Source organism: Callorhinus ursinus, unplaced genomic scaffold, assembly GCF_003265705.2.
Source record: "Callorhinus ursinus isolate GAN/ISIS: 27379988/994484 unplaced genomic scaffold, GSC_fseal_2.0 scaffold13, whole genome shotgun sequence".
NCBI lineage: Eukaryota > Metazoa > Chordata > Mammalia > Carnivora > Otariidae > Callorhinus > Callorhinus ursinus.
In genome coordinates, this window is record NW_027397075.1 from 34919903 (window position 1) to 34943795 (window position 23893).

Consider the following 23893-nt stretch of genomic DNA (forward strand, 5'->3'; position numbering starts at 1 on the left):
AATAATAAAGAGAACGCAGAGAAATGTGCAAAGAGAACAACCCCGATGTCCTCTAAATCCTGTCAATCAGAGAAAAACTCTGTTCACATTTGACGTATATGCTGTCTTTTTCTGATACAGAAATAGATAAAGGTTTTTTAATCTCCCCTTATGAATGGTGTTTTGCTCGTTTTTCTTTTTCCATTTAATAAATGGGTGGGCAACTTCCCATATGAACAAATATGGATCTATCTTATCATCCTAAATGGCCGCATGATAAGACACTGGACGATCGACAGATGTGCAGGTAGTTAACTGATACCCTATTGATGGACGCTTAGGCTATTTCCATTTTTTTGCTCTTTTAAACAATGTTGTGATGAACAGCCTTTTACACACGGCTTTGCGCACTTGTCCAATTATTTCCTAAGGATTAATTCTTGTTTATGAAATTACTTGGTCAGAAGGTTTGTACATTTAAGTTTTTTGGCTAAGTAACACTCAACAGGCTTCCAGAAAGCCTGGGCTCAAACACACACCCTCTAGCCATGCCTGAGAGTCGGGGGTCCAGGATATGAATGGTCCTGCCTCTACCGATATTAAGGAAACCGCCACCCGCAAGCCCTCCCATCAGACACAGATACCTCTTGCCTTGTTGTTGATCCGCTTTCTCTGGCTGCTGGAGGTATGCGAGAGCAGAGTGGCCTGCTGGTGGTTGGAGTCCACGGGGCTGGTGGCAATGATGTTATCCTTGTACTTGTTCATCAGCGATAGCTTGGCATTGTCGCTTCCTGCAGAAGGAAAAGTCAAGGCAAATTCTTTCAGAGAAAAGGCCAAAAGAAAGTGCGAGCAAGGAAAGCTGCTTGAACCACGTAAATGGAGTTTCACAGAATTGAAATAAGGAACCTTTAAAGTGAGAGATTGGCAGAGACTAAATACTCCTCTGATTTCTGCAGGGCTACAAAATTGAGGGAGGAGAGGAGAGAGATGACAACTCAAAAGCCAAGTCAACTGATTCTGTATTGATTAGGGTCACCACATGTGGCCCACGGGCTAGAGACAGACAACAGATTCCTTTCTCTGGGGCGGCACAGAGTTTTAGAAGAAGCTGAATTTGAGTGCATTCAGGCAGAACATGTCCTCTCCCTCTTCCAACCTAGTCGATCTCATGACCCATGAAATCATGACCTGAGTCGAAACCAAGACTCAGATGCTCAATGACTGGGCCACTCGGGTGCCCCAAATTGGAGACATCTATGATGTGATTTCCCTCTTTTCAAGCCCCACTGAGGGATGCCTGGGTAGCTCAGTCGCTAAGCGTCTGCCTTCGGCTCAGGTCATGATCCCGGGGTCCTGGGATTGAGCCCCGCATCGGGCTCCCTGCTCCGCGGGGAGCCTGCTTCTCCCTCTCCCACTCCCCCTGCTTGTGTTCCTGCTCTCGCTGTCTCTCTGTCAAATAAATAAATAAAATCATCAAAAAAAAAAAGCCCCACTGAAAGTCTATATATCTTAAGCAATATTCAGTATGAAAAATGTCTTCTTTAAAGAGAATTGAGCAGTTTTTTGAGGGATCACTATCTTGGGGTTTTATGAGGAGTTGCTTATTTACAGAAGTCTCAGAGAGAGACAGGAGGGCTGCTATAAAAGAAAAGTACAGTCATTTCCTCTCTGCATTTTGTTGACCCTGATTTCGTTCAGCCCGATCAGGTCCAAGTCTTTTCCACCCAGCATCTCCATAGAAACACAAGGCATCTAAGGTCGGACAGCTTGATTGCATTCCTAATCTTCTTTGAAGAAGTACGACCCTTGTAAAGACCACAGAGGCATGGGCAAAACAACACAACCAACCACTCCCTCCCCAGACCAAGGTCTCCAGAGTCATAGAAAAGAACAGACACCTCTGTCCTCCCACTTCAGTGGATACTTAGATCACCTAAGCAAACATGTGACACGCAAAAATGCCGTACACACGCGCTGATCTTTCTGGCTAGCTTCTTATTTCCCTGGGGACTGCTCTATTATACAAGCAAAAGGCTCTATCTAACCTACTCTTCTGTTAGGGGTAAAGGTGTCTCTGCTTCCAGTGCAAAGGTGAAGTGGAGAAGGATTCGGGGTATACTTGTTCTTCTGATTTCCCGCATTAGAAAACAGCTCCTGTTGTCTCAGGAGAGCGTGTACCCTTCTGGCCCACCTGGGAAAGGGCACAGGTATATGCCATTATGCATGACAACCGGCCCCAAGACTAGAAAAGCTGTTCCCTACTCACTCCCTAGTTCCCCAAGTGGAGGAGCGACTTGCCCACCTGGGGTGAGGTCCATCCCTGCCTTTTCGTTGCAGCCCTGCAGGGAGTCCAGGGTGCGGGTGACCTGGCTGGCGAAGTCCTCCCCTCCGTTCATGCACTCCCTCTGCAGGTGGTGGCGCAGGTCTGTGATGTCGTACTCATAGCCGTCCAGGATGGGGGTCTCCCGGATGCTCAGGGTGCCACTGGAGTTGTGGCCCTGCACGCGGGCATTGCGCAGACTCTCCCGTCCGTGCCCGCCGATCAGCACAGAGGGAATGTAGTGAATCTCGTTGGCCGCCTCGGCACTGGCACTCTTCTGGGGCTGGGGCACCCTGCGGCGCTTGCACCAGCGCCGGCGAGTGTATAGGATCATCACCAGGCACAAGATGGACAGCAGCAGAGCAATCATGCCACCCTGGGAGGAGAGGACAGCAGACAGACGTCGGAAGATGGGTGAGTTTGTCCCACAAAGAGGCATCGCCCCTCCCCCTCCCCCATCCATCACTCACTCATTAATTCATTCATTCAGGTGCAGTAAGCACTTAGAGCAAGCATCACTCAGCAGCAAAGGGACAGTCTGTGGTGACAGGTGTTGAAGGAAAATGGAGAAAAATGGACCTGGGATGACCAGGGCCTCATTTAAGTGATCCACAGTTGCTTCTGACTTAGCAAACATTGTGAAAGAGAAGTCTGTGTGTGTGTGTGGTGTATATGACTTCAGTCGTAGAAACAGGGGAGAGGGTTAGTTTGTTAAGGCAAATCTGTTACGCAGAAAACTGGTTTCCAGCCAATTTTTAGCAGCAGAATCGCATCTAGTTTCTTCCTGTCTCACATCTTAAAAATCAGCCATGTATATAGATTCTAACTCTGGCTACATCAATGATCAGTGAGTGCCCCAAATCTGGAAAATCAAAGTCCTTCTCTATATAATGGAGAAGGTGCCACTTGGTCTGGGAAGGTGGTGCTAAGGACTATGTTAGGGAACGGTGCACGGTGCCTAACAGAGTGTGTCACATGGAATCAGGGATGGCCTCAGCCTGACCTTAAATGTCTCCGTCAGAGTAGGGGAAGACCATTGACAAATCCAAAGAGAAGTTTGCGTCCATTAGGGATTTACAAGCAAGTGTGTGGCGGACACTCACCATTTGAACATGACTTTTTTGGATCACTACGGCTTTAGGGGACAGCTTACTCCCACTCACGAAGTCCTGAGTGATCGATCTCCCATTCTTGCTCGAGGGAAGGATTGAGACCCATGTCCTGGAGTCAGGCTGGCAAAGGAGTTTCCTTGTGAACCCTCTCATGCTCCCAGGCCATCCTCTGAGGCCACTCCCTAAACACCAGGACTCCACTCAGTTGTCTGGCAGAGGCCAGGATGCCATGCTTGGTGACACTGAGCACCTCACCTTGACATTCGGGGGGGGCGTTTGGGGGAAAGCCTTACACACCCGTTGCTCCCCAGTGCTCAGCGGGCATAAATCTTCCAGTGCACGATCTGTATTCACTCCCCTTATTTTGGTCAATATCCCTCCGAACCTATTTCATTAGGTGGGGCTGTGCCAAATGGTTTTGCTCTCGAGTTGGGCTTCAGTCACTGCCACCCCATCCAATAAGCTAGAGATGAAAACCCCCTATTAATTCCCAGGGGGCCCACCCACACAAAGCTGGGTCAAAATTATCCCCTCAAACACATGAACAAGGGCTTTCCGCAGTCTTGTGAGAATTATATCTTGAATTTATAAAGTTCTTCTCCCGATAAATCTTCCCATTTACCTTCCCTCCCCTGCCAGCACCATGAACAAAGCACTGTGCACATGCACACACACACAGAATGTTGCCACTTTCAAACAGGCACAGAGCAGCTGAGACAAGAAGCAACAGAGTCAGTTGCCAAGTGACAGGTCACGTCAGGTGGCTTTTCAGAGACATACACTGGCCTCTAGGTTTTTCAGATTTTTCCTTTATCTGTGGAACAGTTTCTCCTGGTGAAATCTCTCATGCAAGTAGACAGCATAAATATGAGGCTGCCCCAGTTGCAGTGAGGGTGGGGGCGCAGGGGTAAGTATTCCAGGTCATGGCCAACAGTCGCCTCCCTGCAGTCCACCATCCCTCCCTGCAGCCTGCAACCTGCCCCCCCTACCAAGTGTCGCAGCCGAGCCCCTAAGCCCGAGCCCCGAACCAGCGTGCTGAGAGCCCCTGTTTGAGTCCAAACTGTTAGTTTTTCGGCAGGCCCTTTATCTCAGAGTCAGACCTACCATTCTTTCCCTCACCCCAAATTGAAACTGCAACAATAGGCAATTAAGCCACACAGAAAGAATAAGTTCCCAAGTGAGAGAAGTTGTCAGACATTGAATTAGGCTAGTGAAAGCGAGAGGTAATTTTATTCCCTAAAGAGCTATAAGAGCAGTATAAATATCAATCTCTGAGGAATGGCTGAAACACCAACTTTCTGCTCACAAGGAGGTATTCGGGGGGGCCCCCCAAGGCTTCCCCTTAATATCTCCTTTCAGATGGTCACAACGGGTTATGATTGGATGCAGCCTGAATACAGCAAGAATAGCCGTCCAGTATGGGGCTGTTACTATGTATTGGACACGTGTTCTTTTTTTTTAAATTTTTTATTGTTATGTTAAGCACCATATATTACATCATTAGTTTTTGATGTAGTGTTCCATGATTCATTGTTTGTGCATAACACCCAGTGCTCCATGCAGAACGTGCCCTCTTTAATACCCATCACCAGGCTAACCCATCCCCCTACCCTCCTCCCCTCGAGAACCCTCAGTTTGTTTTTCAGAGTCCATTGTCTCTCATGGTTCGTCTCCCCCTCTGACTTACTCCCCTTCATTCTTCCCCTCCTGCTATCTTCTTCTTTTTCTTTTTTCTTAACATATGTTGCATTATTTGTTTCAGAAGTACAGATCTGTGATTCGACAGTCTTGCACAATTCACAGCGCTCACCATAGCACATACCCTCCCCAATGTCTATCACCCAGCCACCCCATCCCTCCCACCCCCCACCACACCAGCAACACTCAGATTGTCTCCTGAGATTAAGAATTCCTCATATCAGTGAGGTCATATGATACATGTCTTTCTCTGATTGACTTATTTCACTCAGCATAACACCCTCCAGTTCCATCCATGTCGTTGCAAATGGCAAGATCTCATTCCCTTTGATGGCTGCATAATATTCCATTGTGTATATATACCACTTCTTCTTTATCCATTCATCTGTCGATGGACATCTTGGCTCTTTCCACAGGTTGGCTATTGTGGACATTGCTGCTATAAACATCGGGGTGCACGTACCCCTTCGGATCCCTACATTTGTATCTTTGTGGTAAATACCCAGTAGTGCAATTGCTGGATCGTATGATAGCTCTATTTTCAACTATTTGAGGAACCTCCATACTGTTTTCCAGAGGGGTTGCACCAGCTTGCATTCCCACCAACAGTGTAGGAGGGTTCCCCTTTCTCCACATTCCCGCCAACATCTGTCGTTTCCTGACTTGTGAATTTTAGCCATTCTGACTGGTGTGAGGTGGTATCTCATTGAGGTTTTGATTTGGATTTCCCTGATGCCGAGCGATGTTGAGCACTTTTTCATGTGTCTGTTGGCCATTTGGATGTCTTCTTTGGAAAAATGTCTGTTTGTGTCTTCTGCCCATTTCTTGATTGGATTATTTGTTCTTTGGGTGTTGAGTTTGATAAGTTCTTTATAGATTTTGGATACTAGACCTTTATCTGATATGTCATTTGCAAATATTGTTTCCCATTCTGTCGGTTGTCTTTTGGTTTTGTGGACTGTTTCTTTTGCTGTGCAAAAGCTTTTTATCTTGATGAAATCCCAACAGTTCATTTTTGCCCTTGCTTACCTTGCCTTTGGCAATGTTTCTAGGAAGAAGTTGCTGCGGCTGAGGTCGAAGAGGTTGCTACCTGTGTTCTCCTTTAGGATTTTGATGGACTCCTGTCTCACGTTTAGGTCTTTCAACCATTTGGAGTCTATTTTTCTGTGTGGTGTAAGGAAATGGTCCAGGTTCATTCTTCTGCATGTGGCTGTCCAATTTTCCCAACACCGTTTGTTGAAGAGACTGTCTTTTTTCCATTGGACATTCTTTCATGCTTTGTCAAAGATGAGTTGACCATAGAGTTGAGGGTCCATTTCTGGGCTCTAGATTCTGTTCCATTGATCTATGTGTCTGTTTTTGTGCTAGTACCATACTGTCTTGATGATGACAGCTTTGTAATAGAGCTGGAAGTCCGGAATTGTGATACCACCAGCTTTGCTTTTCTTTTTCAATATTCCTCTGGCTATTCGGGGTCTCTTCTGGTTCCATACAAATTTTAGGATTATTTGTTCCATTTCTTTGAAAAAAGTGGATGGTATTTTGATGGGGATTGCATTGAATGTGTAGATTGCTCTAGGTAGCATTGACATCTTCACAATGTTTGTTCTCCCAATCCATGAGCATGGAACGTTTTTCCATTTCTTTGTGTCTTCTTCAATTTCTTTCATGAGTATTTTATAGTTTTCTGAGTACAGATCCTTTGCCTCTTTGGTTAGATTTATTCCTAGGTATCTTATGGTTTTGGGTGCAATTGTAAATGGGATTGACTCCTTAATTTGTCTCTCTTCTGTCTTGTTGCTGGTGTATAGGAATGCCACTGATTTCTGTGCATTGATTTTATATCCTGCTACTTTACTGAATTCCTGTATGAGTTCTAGCAGTTTTGGGGTGGAGTCTTTTGGGTTTTCCACGTACAGTATCATATCATCTGCAAAGAGTGAGAGTTTGACTTCCTCTTTGCCGATTTGGACACCTTTGATTTCTTTTTGTTGTCTGATTGCTGTGGCTAGGACTTCTAATACAGTGGTGATAGTGGACATCCCTGCCGTGTTCCTGACCTTAGGGGGAAAGCTCTCAGTTTTTCCCCATTGAGAATGATATTCGCTGTAGGTTTTTCATAGATGGCTTTTATGATATTGAGGTATGTACCCTCTATCCCTATACTCTGAAGAGTTTTGATCAAGAAAGGATGCTGTACTTTGTCAAATGCTTTTTCTGCATCTATTGAGAGGATCATATGATTCTTGTTCTTTCTTTTGTTAATGTATTGTATCACGTTGATTGATTTGTGGATGTTGAACCAACCTTGCAGCCCAGGGACAAATCCCACTTGGTCATGGTGAATAATCCTTTTAATGTACTGTTGGAGCCTATTGGCTACTATTTTGGTGAGAATTTTTGCATCCATGTTCATCAAGGATATTGGTCTGGAATTCTCCTTTTTGATGGGGTCTTTGTCTGGTTTTAGGATCAAGGTAATGGTGGCCTCATAAAACAAGTTTGGAAGTTTTCCTTCCATTTCTATTTTTTGGAACAGTTTCAGAGGAATAGGTATTAAGTCTTCTTTAAATGTTTGGTAGAATTCCCCTGGGAAGCCATCTGGCCCTGGGCTTTTGTTTCTTGGCAGATTTTTGATGACTGCTTCAATTTCCTTAGTGGTGATAGGTCTGTTCAGGTTTTCTATTTCTTCCTGGTTCAGTTTTGGTAGTTGATACATCTCTAGGAATGCACCCATTTCTTCCAGGTTATCTAATTCACTGGCACAGAGTTGCTCATAATATGTTCTGATAATTGTTTGTATTTCTTTGGTGTTGGTTGTGATCTCTCCTCTTTCATTCATGATTTTATTGATTTGGGTCATTTCTCTTTTCTTTTTGATAAGCCTGGCCAGGGGTTTATCAATCTTGTTAATTCTTTCAAAGAACCAGCTCCTAGTTTCGTTGATCTGTTCTACTGTTCCTTTGGTTTCTAGTTCATTGATTTCTACTCTGATCTTTATTATTTCTCTTCTCCTGCTGGGTTTAGGCTTTATTTGCTGTTCTTTCTCCAGCTCCTTTATATGTAGGGTTAGGTTGTGTATTTGAGACCTTTCTTGTTTCTTGAGAAAGGCTTGTATTGCTATATACTTTCCTCTCAGGACTGCCTTTGCTGCATCCCAAAGATTTTGAACAGTTGTGTTTTCATTTTCATTGGTTTCCATGAATTTTTTTAATTCTTCTTTAATTTCCTGGTGGACCCATTCATTCTTTAGTAGGATGCTCTTTAGCCTCCATGTATTTGAGTTCTTTCTGACTTTCCTCTTGTGATTGAGTTCTAGTTTCAAAGCATTGTGGTCTGAAAATATGCAGGGAATAATCCCAATCTTTTGGTACCGGTTGAGACCTGATTTGTGACCTAGGATGTGATCAATTCTGGAGAATGTTCCATGGGCAGTAGAGAAGAATGTGTATTCCGTTGCTTTGGGATGGAATGTTCTGAATATGTCTATGAAGTCCATTTGGTCCAGTGTGTCATTTAAAGTCTTTATTTCCTTGTTGATCTTTTGCTTAGATGACCTGTCCATTTGAGTCAGGGGGGTGTTAAAGTTCCCCACTATTATTGTATTGTTGTCAATGTGTTTCTTTGCTTTTGTTATTAATTGCCTTATATAATTGGCTGCTCCCATCTTAGGGGCATAGATATTTACAACTGTTAGATCTTCTTGTTGGATAGACCCTTTAAGTAGGATATAGTGTCCTTCCTCATCTCTTATTACAGTCTTTGGTTTAAAATCGAATTTGTCCGATATAAGATTGCCACCCCAGCTTTCTCTTGGTGTCCATTAGCATGGTAAATGGTTTTCCACCCCCTCACTTTCAATCTGGGGGTGTCTTTGGGTCTAAAATGAGTCTCTTGCAGACAGCATATTGATGGGTCTTGTTTTTTAATCCAATCTGATAGCCTGTGTCTTTTGATTGGGGCATTAGGCCATTTACATTCAGGGTAACTATTGAAAGATATGGATTTAGTGCCATTGTATTGCCTGTAAGGTGACTGTTACTGTATATTGTCTGTGTTCCTTTCTGATCTATGCTGCTTTTAGGCTCTCTCTTTGCTTAGAGGACTCCTTTCAATATTTCTTGTAGGGCTGGTTTCGTGTTTGCAAATTCCTTTAGTTTTTGTTTGTTCTGGAAGCTTTTTATCTCTCCTTCTATTTTCAATGACAGCCTAGCTGGATATAGTATTCTTGGCTGCATATTTTTCTCGTTTAGTGCTCTGAAGATATCTTGCCAGTCCTCTCTGGCCTGCCAGGTCTCTGTGGATAGGTCTGTTGCCAATCTAATATTTCTACCATTGTAGGTTACATATTTCTTCTCCTGAGCTGCTTTCAGGATTCTCTCTTTGTGTCTGATACTTGTTTTACTATTAGATGTCGGGGTGTTGACCTATTATTATTGATTTTGAGAGGGGTTCTCTGTGCCTCCTGGATTTTGATGCCTGTTTCCTTCCCCACATTAGGGAAGTTCTCTGCTATTATTTGCTCCAATATACCTTCTGCCCCTCTCTCTCTTTCTTCTTCTTCTGGGATCCCAATTATTCTAATGTTGTTTCGTCTTATCGTATCACTTATCTCTCGAATTCTGCCCTCGTGATCCTGTAGTTGTTTATCTCTCTTTTTCTCAGCCTCTTTATTTTCCATCATTTGGTCTTCTATATCGCTGATTCTCTCTTCTGCCTCATTTATCCTAGCAGTTAGTGCCCCCATTTTTGATTGCACCTCATCAATAGCCTTTTTGATTTCGACTTGGTTAGATTTTAGTTCTTTTATTTCTCCAGAAAGGGTTTCTCTAACAACTTCCATGCTTTTTTCAAGCCCAGCTAGTATCTTTAAAGTCGTGATTCTGAACTCTAGGTCCGACATCATACTAATGTCCGTATTGAGTAGGTCCCTGGCTGACGGTACTACCTCTTGTTCTTTTTGCTGAGGTGATTTTTTTTGTCTTGTCATTTTGTCCAGAGGAGAATAGATGAATGAGAGAACAAAATGCTAACAGGTTAACAACGTCCCCAGCAAATATACTGTATACAAATCAGAAAAGACCTGAAACCAGGGGAAAAGAAAGTGAAAGAAAGAGAAAAAAAATGAAAAAAAGATAAAAACAAAAAGAGAACAATACAAAAAAAGCAGAAAATGATCAAATATGATCAGGCTAGTGCATTGATCAGTACCACACACTAGATTTTGGGTGTATTTTGGTCTGTTAGAAAAACGTGCCTCCTAAAATTTTAAAGGAAGAAAGATATATATGTACAAAATAAGGGTTGATACAATGAAGGGATGGAAGATGACTGTAAAGATGAAAATTATAAAAGATTTTATAAAAGGAATTGATAAGATAAGTTGTTTGAAAAAAGAAAAAAGATTTAAAGAAAAAAAAAGAAAAAAGAAAAAAGGGAGAGAATGTGATCAGGCAGGAGACTAGAACAAAGCCATACACTAGAGATTTAGGGTATATTTTGATCTGTTAGAAGAAACTGTATCTCAAAATTTTAAAGAGAGAACAATTTATATATATATATATATATATGCCCAAAATAAGGGTAACTACTATGAAGGGATAAAATATGACTCTAAAAATGAAAAATAAAAAAAAATTTTTTTTAAAAAGGGATTGATAAGATGTTGGTTGAAAAAGGGAAAAAGAAAAATTAAAAAAAAAACAGTTAAAAAAATTAACTTTGATGAACTGATGAATCATGGTAAAAAAAAAAAAGCCATGAATTCTATGTGCAGTATTCCCCTAGCGCTGGAGTTCTCCTGCTCTCCTTGATGGGTAAACTTGGTCTTGGCTTGCTGGCTGTTCGTGCTGATCTTCTGGGGGAGGGGCCTGTTGCCGTGGTTCCCAAATGTCTTTGCTGGAGGCTGAATTGCCCCGCCCTTGTCGGTCCGGGTTAAGCAAGCTGCTCAGGTTTGCTCTCAGGTGCTTTGTTCCCTGCAAGCTCTCGTTATAGCTTTGGAGGACCAGGGCGAAAATGGTGGCCTCCCAATCTCCACCCAGAGGAGCTGAGAACTCGGGGCCCCGCTCCTCAGTGAGCCCCCAGACAAAAGCAGTCATTCCCGTCTCCCTGGTCTCCGGCCGCACTCCGTGCTCACCCGGCCTGTGACCGAGCGTTTGTATCTCTGGCACCCGACCCTGTGTGGAGTCTCCAAACCCAGCAGATCCCTGTGGTGCGCTCCCATGCCGCTCCTCCCGGGGGAGGAACGGGAGTCTCCCCAGCTCTGCTTCTTGTTGGGTCCCTGCTGGAGGAGCAGTGGCCCGACTGGGCCGCGGATCACAGTTTATGGCAACCCCGAGCTGAGAGCCCGCGCCTCAGCTCTGTCTCTGCAGCCGGCTTCCCCACTCCGATACCTGGGAGCTCTGCCGCACTCAGGCACCCCCGGTCTTTCTGTGACCCCAAGGGTCCTGAGACCACACTGTCCCAGGAGGATTATTCCACCACCCGCTTAGCCACTGCAGCGACGTCCCTCAGCGGAGCCGACTTCGAAAAGTTCCGATTTTGTGCTCCGCGGCTCTATCACTTGCCAGAAGCGGCCGACGGAGGCCCCCTCCCCCGCTGTCTATCCGTCCGAATATCACCTCGGATTCACTTCTCCGCACACCCTGCCTTCCAGTAAGTGGTCGCTTCTCTGTTCAGAGAGTTGTTGCTACTCTCCTCTTCGATCTCCTGTTGAGTTTGTAGGTGTTCAGAATGGTTTGATCCCTATTCAGCTGAATTCCTGAGACCAGACGAAATCCAGGTCTCCTACTCCTCCGCCATCTTGCTCTGCCCCTGGACACGTGTTCTAAGTGCTCCACACTTTTAACTACGCCAGGTAGGGTCAACTATTTGCTCATTTGACCTTTGAAAAGGCTCAGGCACAGAGGTTAAGTAACTTGTTCAAGGGCGCTGAGCAAATAAACAGTAGTTCCAGAATGGGAACAAAACGCCTCCCATGGCAGAGCCCCCGTGCCTAACCACCCAGCTACAGCGACCCCGCACAGCGCTTACACACTGCAAACACACACCCCTAGTGAGTCGTGTATCCCACAAATCATCAGCAGGTGGGATGGGGGAAGCGTTCATGAGCCCACTTAGATTTAGCCTCATTTCTCAAAGAGCACATCTAGCTGACAGTGGGTCAAAAGAGGCGCCATCATAAACAAAGGACCTTTCACTGAGCCCCCACTAAGTGTCCAAACCCAAGATTAGTCGGCAGTGGAAAGACAACACTCATGTTTCAAGGTCTCTATGCTAAAATAAGACAACGCGCATCACACATCACTACGTGCCTGGAGGATACCATTAGATCTCAATTAGTTAAATTTCTCTTTCAACTGTGAGACCCATTGAAAATCTCTAGGTTCGGCCCCTCCTTTTCTGATGAAGAAACTAAGGCCCAGAGAAACTACGAAACTAGACAGTGCCAAAGTGGCTCTAGACCGGATCCTCCTCATGGCACTGCTTTGTTAGATGCATCTAAAATTCCCTTTACCCTGTGTGGCCCTAGACACTTCATTAGGAATATTTTATATTTATTTATTTTTAAATGGCAACTTTTAGGGAGCTAGAACACAAGTTTTCGATCGGCTAAGCCAGTGTATTTAACATGTATAACCTTGCTTTATTGAAACATTTCCCCTGCTTAGAGTCAGTTACTCCCAACAACCTTAGATTTTTCTTAATCAGTTACTAGTAACGAGCTCCAGCCACTAGGGGAAGCTCAGCACAGACAGAGGAAAAAGGATGATTCTCAGGTATTCAAGTTGTGGTACAGTTTCTTTGCTTCTATAACCCAAACTGGTGGCAGGTGTCATAATACTTGGCAATGATTTACTAATTGTGGATTATTACATAAATAATCATATATATATATAATGTTACATAATATTAACATGGACTATAATTTAATAACATTTTTGTAACAATAATAATAATTTGTAAAATCACTACACACAAATCCCTCTGAACTGCTTATCTGCTCTGTCCAGTGAGAAGATCCCAGGTAGGAAGGAGTAGGGAGAGACCCTCCACTACACTAGGAGAAGTCATGGATGTAACCACCTTGACAACTTTCCTTCTACAATGAGGACATGGAAATCTGGTGCTCATGATCGACCGCTTTTGCATGCCTGTGATAAACCATGGTTCCTTAATCTTAGCATTATTTTTAACTACTCTACTTCCACAGAGAATTTTATGCAGCTTCAATTTAAATCAAAGAGGCTCTACAGTTTTTCTTTCAAATAATCTAATGGAACAAAGAGGCGGCAGATGAAATGTAAAGGGCACGTGGACCAGGAGTTACGCCGAGGAGCTTCCTGATAACCAAGTCAAAAAGGGAAAGGCAAGCTGCACATATCTTCTTGTCTGATGAAATAAAGTTTGGTGGGAGGAACAAACTTCCCCCAGGCATTCCACTCCAGCCAGACTTCCAGCCACAGTGTGTGCATGAACACACGGACGAGCACAGGAGGCTTTACGGAAAGCGAGCAGGAGTTCACACGGGCACCCCTGGCTTTGCAATTCTGTACTACCTGAGCGGCGCTCAGAGTGTGTTCTTTATTTATGCGTGTTAGCTTCAACTTCTATGGCATTCAAAACAAAACAAGACAATATCATTAACGTACGTGTGGACCCAAGCGACAAGTAACAAGTTGCAAACTTTGAATATTCGAAGAAAAATAACAATTAGTGCAAGGTATGGAATTGTTTTGTTCTTTATTCATCTTTTCATGAGTTTTCTGATTATTCTATTGATTTTCCTCAAAACTGTTAACATTTAATAACTAGAAGCACGTTTGGGGTGTATGAGAACTCCACATCCATTAACAAGTTGCATGCAAAAGAAAGTGGCATTTAAAGATATATTTTTCTTTAAAAATCAATAAATAACTTCTACTGGCTCTAAGAGAGATTGAAAAAATGAAATCAGCTTTTATTTTATTACAAAACTGACATTTTCGGCACTTACCTGAGAGAATACTATGAGGTTTGTCAGATCATTTGCAGATTTTGAAATCTTTGTGTAACAATGTTTTATATAACACTGATAGTGATTGCCCAGGGACAGAAAGCTCTAAGCAGATCTCCCTTTTATGCTCATCCCAATCACACAGGGTAACCACAGATTGACTCATTATCTGACCAATGTATTCATTCTGGGTCTAGATCACACCTCCCCCCCCAACCGAGCCAACTCCTACTCGTCCTTCTAAGTCAGTTCAGCGACATAACCTCAGCCAGTTCTTCCCTTGTGTCACTGAACTGCCCACAGAACCCTCCATATAACTCTGACCACGACTATTTTACCTTTGATTTGCTTGTGCATCTCATCTATTGGATTACAGACCTCATGAAAGCAGGGACTACTAAGCTCTAAGCACAGTGCATGGCATAAAGGTGTTTGATAATTACAGAAGGAAGGGAGGCAGGGAGGGAAGGAGAGGTCATCTGTGAATGTATTTCAATATAGACACCTGTGCGCTTGCCAGCAAAGCTTATTCAAATCAGTTGCTTATGTAACTCATTCATTCAATTCATTACTCAATCATTCAAGTATACACTCACTTCGGTAAGGCACGTCTCTAGTGATCACTGTGATGGAGATACTGCAGTGAATAGTACAGGGATAGTCCCTGATCTCATGGACTTTACATTCAACTTTGAGGAAATAATCTGTATAATTGGTTTTTAAAGGCAAATACAGGCACAAGAGGAAGATGAAAACAGATCACAAGAACTGGAAATGTCATTACTCCTCATAACAGAAGAAACTGTGGTAGCTAAAGATATCTTGGACTGGAGGTGATACTCTAGGGATACCTCCGGGGTCGGTGGAATCCGTCCCTCATCCCATATCAGTGTCATATACTCCCAGAATAAAGAATCTCATTCTATCAAATGTCACCGAGGTTTAGGGAGTCACCTGGGTTTTGTGAACCCTTGGCAGAGAAATGGAAAAGCTGAGATTATGTTTCCAGCTACCATCTGTCAAGGGACTGCAGCCAATCAATCAGCTCACATTTCAAAGCTTCGTTTCACTCCAGGAGTAACCAGAAGACTGAGTCTGAGACGTAATTAATTATCCCTCAAGGCAACTGGACACACTGAATTCAAATAATATTCCTCAAGGAATTAAATGGTGGTTAGAAAATAAGAATGAAATAAGACAAGTTTGGTGGCTCATGTCTCCTATTTTCACCCAGTAACAAGGCCCAAGGGTGTGGGGCAAAGGACCTCTCTCAGAGATGACAGTGATCACTTTGATCTATTTCTGGCTTTCAAAGAAGACAGACCAAGAGGAGAAAAACCGTGCAAGCCCACATGGCATCGCCAGTCATACTCTAATCTAGATCCAAATGTTCCAGGGGCAGAAAACAGGTGAGGTAAATAGATGACTTTTCAAGGTCTCGTCTGACTCTGTGTTTCTGAGCCCAACGGAAAACTAGACCTAAGTTACTAATAGCATGGAGACCACCAATAAAACAGCAGGGCTAACCAGCAGCGGGACTCTGTGCAAGTTGCACAACATCTTTTTTTTTTAAAGATTTTATTTATTTATTTATTTATTGGAGGGGGTGGGGGGCAGGGGGGAGAGAGAGAGAGAGAGAGAGAGAGAGAGAGAGAGCGCACGAGTCGGGGGAGGGGCAGAGCGAGAGGGAGAAGCAGACTCTCCGCTGAGCAGGGAGCTGGATGCAGGGCTTGATCCTAGGACCCTGAGATCATGGCCTGAGCCGAAGGCAGATACGTAACCAACCGAGCCGCCCAGGCACCCCTCAAGTTGTGTAACTTCTTTAAACCTTCCCCAGGCTCTCATCTAGCAAATGAGGTGACGAGAGAAATGAATTGACTCTTCCAACTTGAAATCTTTCTGATTATTAACACTGATCCTCGTCAAACTGGAACTAGCTCTCAACTGGTAAACGACTGGTGGAGAAAATGTCCGTGAGCTCTTCCTGCACAGTAAAGCCAGTAACTACAGACCAAGGAAGTAATGGAGCTGATCCTTCAGAGGTGGGCTATCAGTGCTCGCTAGCCAACGGAGTCCTTGACAGGGAGCTCCAAAGCCACAATAAGGCCTTTGAAATGAGCTGATGTCGTCCAAATTGTAGTAACATGTTCCTGACCTTGAGGATCCTTTTCCTGCCAGAAGGAGTCACCAAAACAAGAAGAGAAGGCCCCTTGGTTTGCTCTTCTGGCAGATTCTCTTTTCTGTGGTGGCTGCTGAATAGAAATCCATTATCCCCTGCCCATCTCCTTCCCAAATGGAAGACAAAAGAAACATGTGAAGCATATTAAGTAGCGAGTTCAATTTATAAATTATTAGGAACATTACCTCCCCTTGGGGGTTTTCTGAAGTCTTTAATCGTGTGGAAATGCTTTCCAGTTGCCACGGGCCACCACGTTAATTAAGAGGCCTCAATATGTCCTCTGGGTCTTCTGACGTGAATTGCACATCCCACTGGCAAGGGACAGGTTTGCCCTGCCTTGTCAGCCTCTCACCGGGGCATGATACTACGTTAGCCTGCAGCCATGAGATGCGTCAGGACCCCTTCCTCAAGTTTCCAGGTGCAAGTACCCAGAGATCAGGGATGAAAAAAGATGCCCCCCCATGACCTTCTCTCATTAAAATGCCATTTTGCGGGGGTAAAGATAGCCTTCCATAAGTAAGAGACAAACTCTAAGACTAAGAGCCTTCTAGGTTAGGCAGGCTCACATCTGAAGGCCCTTCCCACCTGAAGATGCTATGAATGAAATTCTTCTCAGGAGGAGACTCAACTTTGTAGCTTTTTAATTTGTTTTTGGTTTTTCCCAGGCCTAAACATTTTAATTCTGTTAGGATTGATCACCATCTTTCTTCTTTAATACATGAAGTTTGTCTTCAATTTCTTTATGAGCCTTCAGGAGTTTCATTAATGAGAGCCTGAAGCCCTATGGGGAAAGTGGCTGGAGGCTAGCATGCTGGAGTCGGACCGGGCTACTTCAAGTTGTCCTCTTTCAGGTTCTTTTTATAGAACTGCCTTTTTGGTTCTTGGGAGTTTTTCTTGCCTCAGAACCTTGACTTTGCTGTCCCAGAGCAAAAGCAAGAGTGTATTTGTTCATAAGGAACTCAGAACTCTCTGATCCTCAAGGGCTTCGGGAGCCTATTGTTTGCCTTAATGAGAATGCCAAGGCCGTGCAGCTGGGGGAGGCGGGGAGCCAGAAGCAGCTTGCTGTAGGCGGGGTGTTCCCAGTCCAAGGCTACCCTAATTCCCAAGACTTGCCTAGATCTCTGCAGAGTGGGAAGGCCGGGAGGAATCAGGATACCCGACAAAGCTGAGGTCCTCCCGTCCCGCCGGAGACAGATGGAACCTGTGCACCACAGGCAGGCTGGGAGATAAAGGGGCCCACGGAGAAGCAAAAGCACTCCAGGTCGCTGTCTCAGCAACCCATGGGCAGAGCCGCGTGAGACAGGCTCCCTCCATGGGCTATGTGCACCTGCCCTTCAAAGCTTCACAAGCCAAGCATGAAGCCAATAAATAAATATCTCCAGCTGGATAATGCTCAGTGCTTATTCCTGGCCACGTTCCTTTCCTCCATTCCTCTTTGTTTTTATGCAGTAGGTGATCTTGATGAAATAAAATAATAACAATAATCTGCTCCATTAGGACCAAACATTAAGGGAATTACTGAACAAGTAACAGAAGCTGGCATGGTATATGCTAATGACCATTAGGCTTTCACCTGCTTTCTCTCTGAAGATAATGGAGATGTTAAACCCCTCTTCCTCCCAGCTCCCAAAAGTCAGGCAGCCCAGCCCAAGGGGAGGTGAGAGGTCTCAGAGACCTAATAGCTCTGTGGGCAGCAGCTGAGGCTGAGCAAATGAAGACATTAAAGACCAGTCACTGAGGGCAGACCCTATGCAAGGTACCTGTGGGAACTCTGATGACCTGTCAGGATGCCAGTGACTTCAGATGGAAAAAAGTGGGGGACAGAAGGGTGAGAAAATCAAGATGTCAAGATTTCCCTGAATTTGGTACATAATCACTTTCTGAACCAGTGGAGATTCAAAAGCTCTGTTTCCTCCGCCGAAAAAAGAAATGAGATGGATCTTTAAAGGCTGTGCTATTCAGAGATGTTTGCTAGTCGGGGGACAGGCGGAAGGCCCTTCACGTTGGGTGCGGGCCCTGATCGTATTCCTGTCCCACACAGAAAGGCACAACTTTATCATCATAATTGCCATGAGGTCTGGTGTGCCAGGGTCTAGTCACGTCTTCAGGAGCCGTGCCCAGCCTTCCTCCTCACAAAGGAATCTCCAATGGTGCAGTGTCTTCACTGGGAGAGGTGACAACCCTACCGAGCTGAGGGGTAATTCTGTGTAGACCTTGAAGGCTAAAAACCACCATGAAAGCATTTCTCAGCTTCTTAGAGCAATCCCATTACACATGCTTAATCCGCCCCCCCCAATTACTGCCTTATTTTGTAATTCTATGGACATACTGCCTTATTCCTACAGTATTGGTGCAATGGAGGAATAATACCTACCATTTGTAAAGTATTTACCATGTGCCAAACACAGCACCTGGCGAATTACATTATTGTATTTAATCCTACCAATACATATAAGTAGTAGAGATCACTGTTTCCATTTTTCGATGAGAAAACAGGAGATCAGAGAGGTTAAGTAACTTGCTCAGGTTTATGTGGTAGTTAGTACTGAAGCCAAATCAAGACTCAACCACTGATCTTAATGATGTTCTAAGACCTGGCTGAGTAGAAAGGGGCCCACCACTGGGCCTGGGCCCGCAGCCCCAATTCCCTAACTTCCATCTTCTCTAAATGAAGCCCTCAATGGCTTTGCACCTATACATGACCCTTAGGGTTCTACAAGTAAGGATTCCCAAATGTCTACACTGAGTACTGTCTGCATGGTCTGCCTTGGATGCCCCCAATCCTCCTCAGTTAAGTTTGATCACTGGGTTAACCAAATGCATAATTTCAAGCAATAATTTAATTGTGCCAATGGTGGCCATATTATCAGGCTGTCATTTTGACACAGGCAGGGAAAATCTATGGAGATACCTATCCTTGGGTAGAGGTTTTCTAAGCAAAATCAACTGTCTTCAGGGTTGGCAGGTACAGATGCTCGAACATTTCCTTGAGCACTGTCTACTACACAGGCACACAGACTTCAGTGTCTTTGCCATCTGTAAGGCCTTATTCTGGGCACAGAGACCTAAGAGGAGCAGTGGATGTTTTCCACAAGAGAACAACACATGGAGAAAACAGACTGGGAAGGAAATGTTGGACTTGAACGCTTTCAGGGAAGCTAGGAACTGGTCACAGTCGGGTCACCTAAAGATGGCTGGCCAACAGATATGGAGAAGGCCTGCAGGTCGTATCTTGCGTTAGAGCTCAAAGGATGATAATGGTCACTTCCAATGCAAGTCATTCAAACTACTCAAATCCAGGAGTTAGCAAAACCCTTATACACAGCTTTCTGCTCCTAACGGACCTCTAACTTGGAACTGACTTGACTCATAACGTGGAGGAGAACAATGGGCACCCATGGTCGCAGCTCTTGTAACGCTCCAGCTGTGACTCAGTCTTGGCATCCAAGGAAGATGCATATTAAAGCTGAAGAACTGTAGCAAAGGGAACAGGCAAAGGGATTAAGGAGAGCAGAGACACTGACATACAAACACAATTAGCGTATCCTAGGCCAAGATAGCTTCCAAACCTCTTGCTCTCACCAACAAGCTTTGTCTGGTATCAAAGAGGGGAGGGAGAGGAAAGACTGACAGTCAAAAGAGTCTCCTCTTGGGCCATGTACTAAGTGCCGTTGTTCTTATTTCTCCCTCTTAAAAAATGATTATAATTCAATTTTTCTCTGGAACTAATCAAGCACAAAGTCTGGAGAAAAGGCCTGGTCTGTGAAGGCAATCTCTGAGTGAGACACTGATGTTCTCATTAGGGCAGGCTTCCTTCAACTACCAGCTCCAGCATCAGCAGCATTTTGTCTTTGGCTAACTATATTTTTGCAGGCAAAGCCATTATAAAGTCTCCAAATGCTTCCCATCATTAATTAAAAAAAAAAAAAAGTTGCCCTGCTCTGCTTCCTCCCTCCCTGGCATCCTACCCACCCAGCTCTGCATGATGTCAGCTTTGTTCTTCTGGTTTTCCACGGATTTCTCTCTTGTGTTTGACTTTTGAGGGGGAGGTGATGTGGTTGACTACAGAACCTGACACCTGTAACTCAATTTCTTCATTAGCTGTCCATGGCTCACTTTGTTCCCAGCCAGATGCTAGCCACATCTACTAGGCCCTTGGACTCACCAGCCAAAGATGGGTCCAAGCAGAGGGAAGCTGGAAGCTGAGTCCCAGCCACCCCTGCTCTCCCCCCACCACCCCAGGGAGAGTGATCCAGTTTTGATTTACTGATCAGTGGCTGGATCATGCAGTGTGACTCCACAGGTCATCCTGATCTGGCCAGAGACTCTCCCGTGATACAAAGACAGTCAGGGGTTCTTGCTTCCAAGGCAACTGATGAGACAGACATCATCTTTCCAGACAATGCATTATTCTGTACCTGGGGCGGGCATGTGTTGCTGACCCCATGGGGGCCATTCCCAGCCAACCAACAGCATCATTATGATTTAATTCAGATCACAGTGTTCATGGGATTTCATTTTTCCACTTTTTAATAGAGGTGATTTATATTTTCTATTCTTAAGATTCAGTGTTATCGTAAGAGAGAGAGAATGGGGAGAGAGAGAGAAAGGAAGGATTGAGAGGGGGCAGGAGGAGAGGGAGGGAGAGAGGGGAGACAGGCATGGGCTGATAGGGTGTGTCCGTGCCTTTGCCCTCTGCTTCCCGACATGTCCTCCCCCTCTCTACCTCTGCCTGAACCTTCACTCCCTTTCACGGCACACCAGAAGTCCCTCTCCTTCTCCAAACCAACTTCGATTTCTCCAATCCTCAGACATGTCATTTTCTCCGCACTCCTAAAGCATACGTGGGCGTTTCTTAATTAATCTTTAATCCCTAATTCTTCTGTGTCCTATCCCACAGCTCTGACCACATAGCAGGCAGAGACCCCAGTTTAAAAACTTACTACAGCCCCGGCTTCAGCAAAGAAAGTGCTCTGCTGGATTAATTACAGGGAAGCTGGCTTGGCCAGGTTGATAAAGCACAAATAGCATGACTTTCTTTTTTTTTTTTTTTAAAGATTTTATTTATTTATTTGACAGAGAGAGACACAGCGAGAGAGGGAACACAAGCAGGGGGAATGGGAGAGGGAGAAGCAGGCTTCCCGTGGAGCAGGGAGCCCGATGCGGGGCTCGATCCCAGGACCCTGGGATCATGACCTGAGCCGAAGGCAGACACTTAACGACTGAGCCACGCAGGTGCCCAGCATGACTTTCATGCTGTTAATCGACTCAGACTTAAGACCTCCTTCTGGAAACCGGTCTTCACGCCTCTCTGCGGGCTCCTCCCCCAGTTCTGAGACTTTCCCTCATCTGCAGAGCCTCCCAGGAAGAAGTCAACTAGAGTAGGATACCAGCTTCCTCACCGACAAAGACGTTCAGATGGGAGGTCCATGCTGCAGACCCATCACCCAGAGGGTATTAGCTGTGCTTTCAGAAGGAGTGATCGTTTCTATGTATCCAACCTCATTCTCACTTGTACCTTTTTGTACCATCAGCAAGCCACTCTGAGATGCCTGGGGTCTCACTTAAATCGACAGGGATTTTTTTCTGGAAAAACTAACTGGCCTGTACTTTGGATCTGACTTTCTTGCTGTACTCCACAGAACTTTTCATGAATAGAGTCTCATCACCAGAGAGGCTAAAGAAATTTCTCACCACATTTTTTTTATTACTGAGATATAACTGACATGCAACATTATATTAGTTTCAGGTGTACAACATAATGATTTTTGTATATACTGGAAAATGATCACCACATTAAGGACAGTTATAAAACATCTATTTAGCACCTAATTATCAGAAGAAACTGTACTATGTGCTTTACAAAGGGAACGGTGTAAAGAAAGTCCCTTCTCTGGGAAACGAAAACTTGAATTTTTGTTTTCATTAATATAGGCATTATCTGTATTTATGTATGCACATATATTTACATTTATATTTCTGTTTCTGCAGAGCGATGGCAGGTAGGATGGAGAAGTTCTCATTAACTCCACTCTGTAGTGGCAAGTATATCCGCGTTAGCAAGAGGGCCACGTGCTGTCGGGACCAGCCCTTCCCAACAGTTTTCTCTGCCACCACACCATGACAAATGCGGGCTCCAAACTGGCTAGACCCCACAGGCACACCCAGTACCAGCTGTAACTCCAGTTTCTTCTCCCTCCGTCAAGAAACAAGACCAGACTGCAAGCTGAGTGAGAATGACCTTATTACAAGGCATTTATAGTGCAGACTCCTCTCCGATGGAGAAAAAGAAACCAGTTACAAATCTCGGCACTCTCCCCTTATTAGTATCAAATTCAGCTTGCCACACTTTACAATTGATGGGGACATGGCGCCGTGGCCGAGAACTGCAGAGGTGTGAATGCAGCCACGAGGACACGAAAGACGGAAAGACAGGAGCCCCTTGCTCTGCCCAGAGGCGGGGTCGGTCCTGGGAGGAGCCCTCTAAATTTGTAACACTCGGGGGCACCACCCCAGTCCTGAAGCGGAGCCTGGAGCACTCAAGACTGAAGTCCTCACTCTGAAAATAGTCCACAGTGATTTACTCAGTATCAACTAAAAACCAATCTGAAAATGTAAACAATCTGAAAAATTGGGGTAGATGATGACTGATAGACGGATAGAGACAGCCCTGTGACCTGGCTGGCTCTGGTGTGTAGTAGGACAGTCTTCCCTAAGCTTCCTGCTCCAGGATTATGAGAAGGGAGGAAGAGAGGTGATGGTTTGTGGGGAGGAGGAAGCCACACCATCAGAGAGGAGACCTGAATAAAACATTGCCCTGAAAGTCTTGCAAGACAAGGGCAGGTATGCTGACTGACCACCTGCTCCTGTCCCCAACAGCGCTACTTACCAGCCATTTAGCCCTTGGACCAACCCTCTGAGCCTCAGAGGGTTGGTCCGTGTGTCAGAAAAGCACTTGTTCAGCCTTCCTCATGCGCAGATGGCTGTTCCTTCCCAAAGCCCCTTCTGGCCTCCTAGCAAAGGACACAGAGATGTGCAACACCCTGCCCCACTCCCCAGCAAGAAGTTCACACTTGGGGAGACAGCCTCACACACAGACAATGAGGACCACGGCAGGAGTGTGCGCCGGGGACCGCACAGCACCACTCACCCCTGGCTAGAGAGAAGGGGGTCGGGACATTTCCTGGGGAAGTCATGGGCGAATTTTACAGAGTAGTTAGAAACAACCCCACTCAGAGGAGAGGAAAAACATTTTAAGCCAAAAGTAACACATTACTGAAACCACAGATGTATGACACAGCAAGGGAGATGCAGGTAAGGTGCCTGAGCTGGTCAGTGTGGTGGGGACAGAGGAGAAATCAAGGTGTGGTAGGAGATGAGGGCCGCTCATGAAAGGTTTACTTGGGAATTGGCCCTTCAGAGCGGAGGGGACCGCTCGAGGCCTTTCACCCACAAGATGATACTGGCCAGGCTGCATTTTACCAGCCACAGCCTGGGAGCAGTGAGATGGACATTCTGAGAGGACCACATGAGAAAGCAGCGTGCACGGGTGAGAGGAGTCGGGGGCCTGCCCGCCAGCAGCAGTCTGCGGGCAGGGGAGGCACAGAGGG

The 23893-nt window shown here is 45.1% G+C and overlaps 1 protein-coding gene across 2 annotated transcripts in view; it reads right to left on the reverse strand.

Moving 5' to 3' along the window:
- The window catches only part of ASTN1 (astrotactin 1), a 309433-nt gene that overhangs the window by 156006 nt on the left and 129534 nt on the right, over nt 1–23893 (reverse strand). For both annotated transcript variants that reach the window (XM_025877937.2, XM_073900053.1), the window contains exons 3-4: nt 2282–2675; nt 624–770 (exon numbers count right to left, since the gene is read on the reverse strand). In XM_025877937.2, the coding sequence (XP_025733722.1) occupies nt 624–770; nt 2282–2675 (541 nt within the window). The remainder of the gene's footprint in view (nt 1–623; nt 771–2281; nt 2676–23893) is intronic.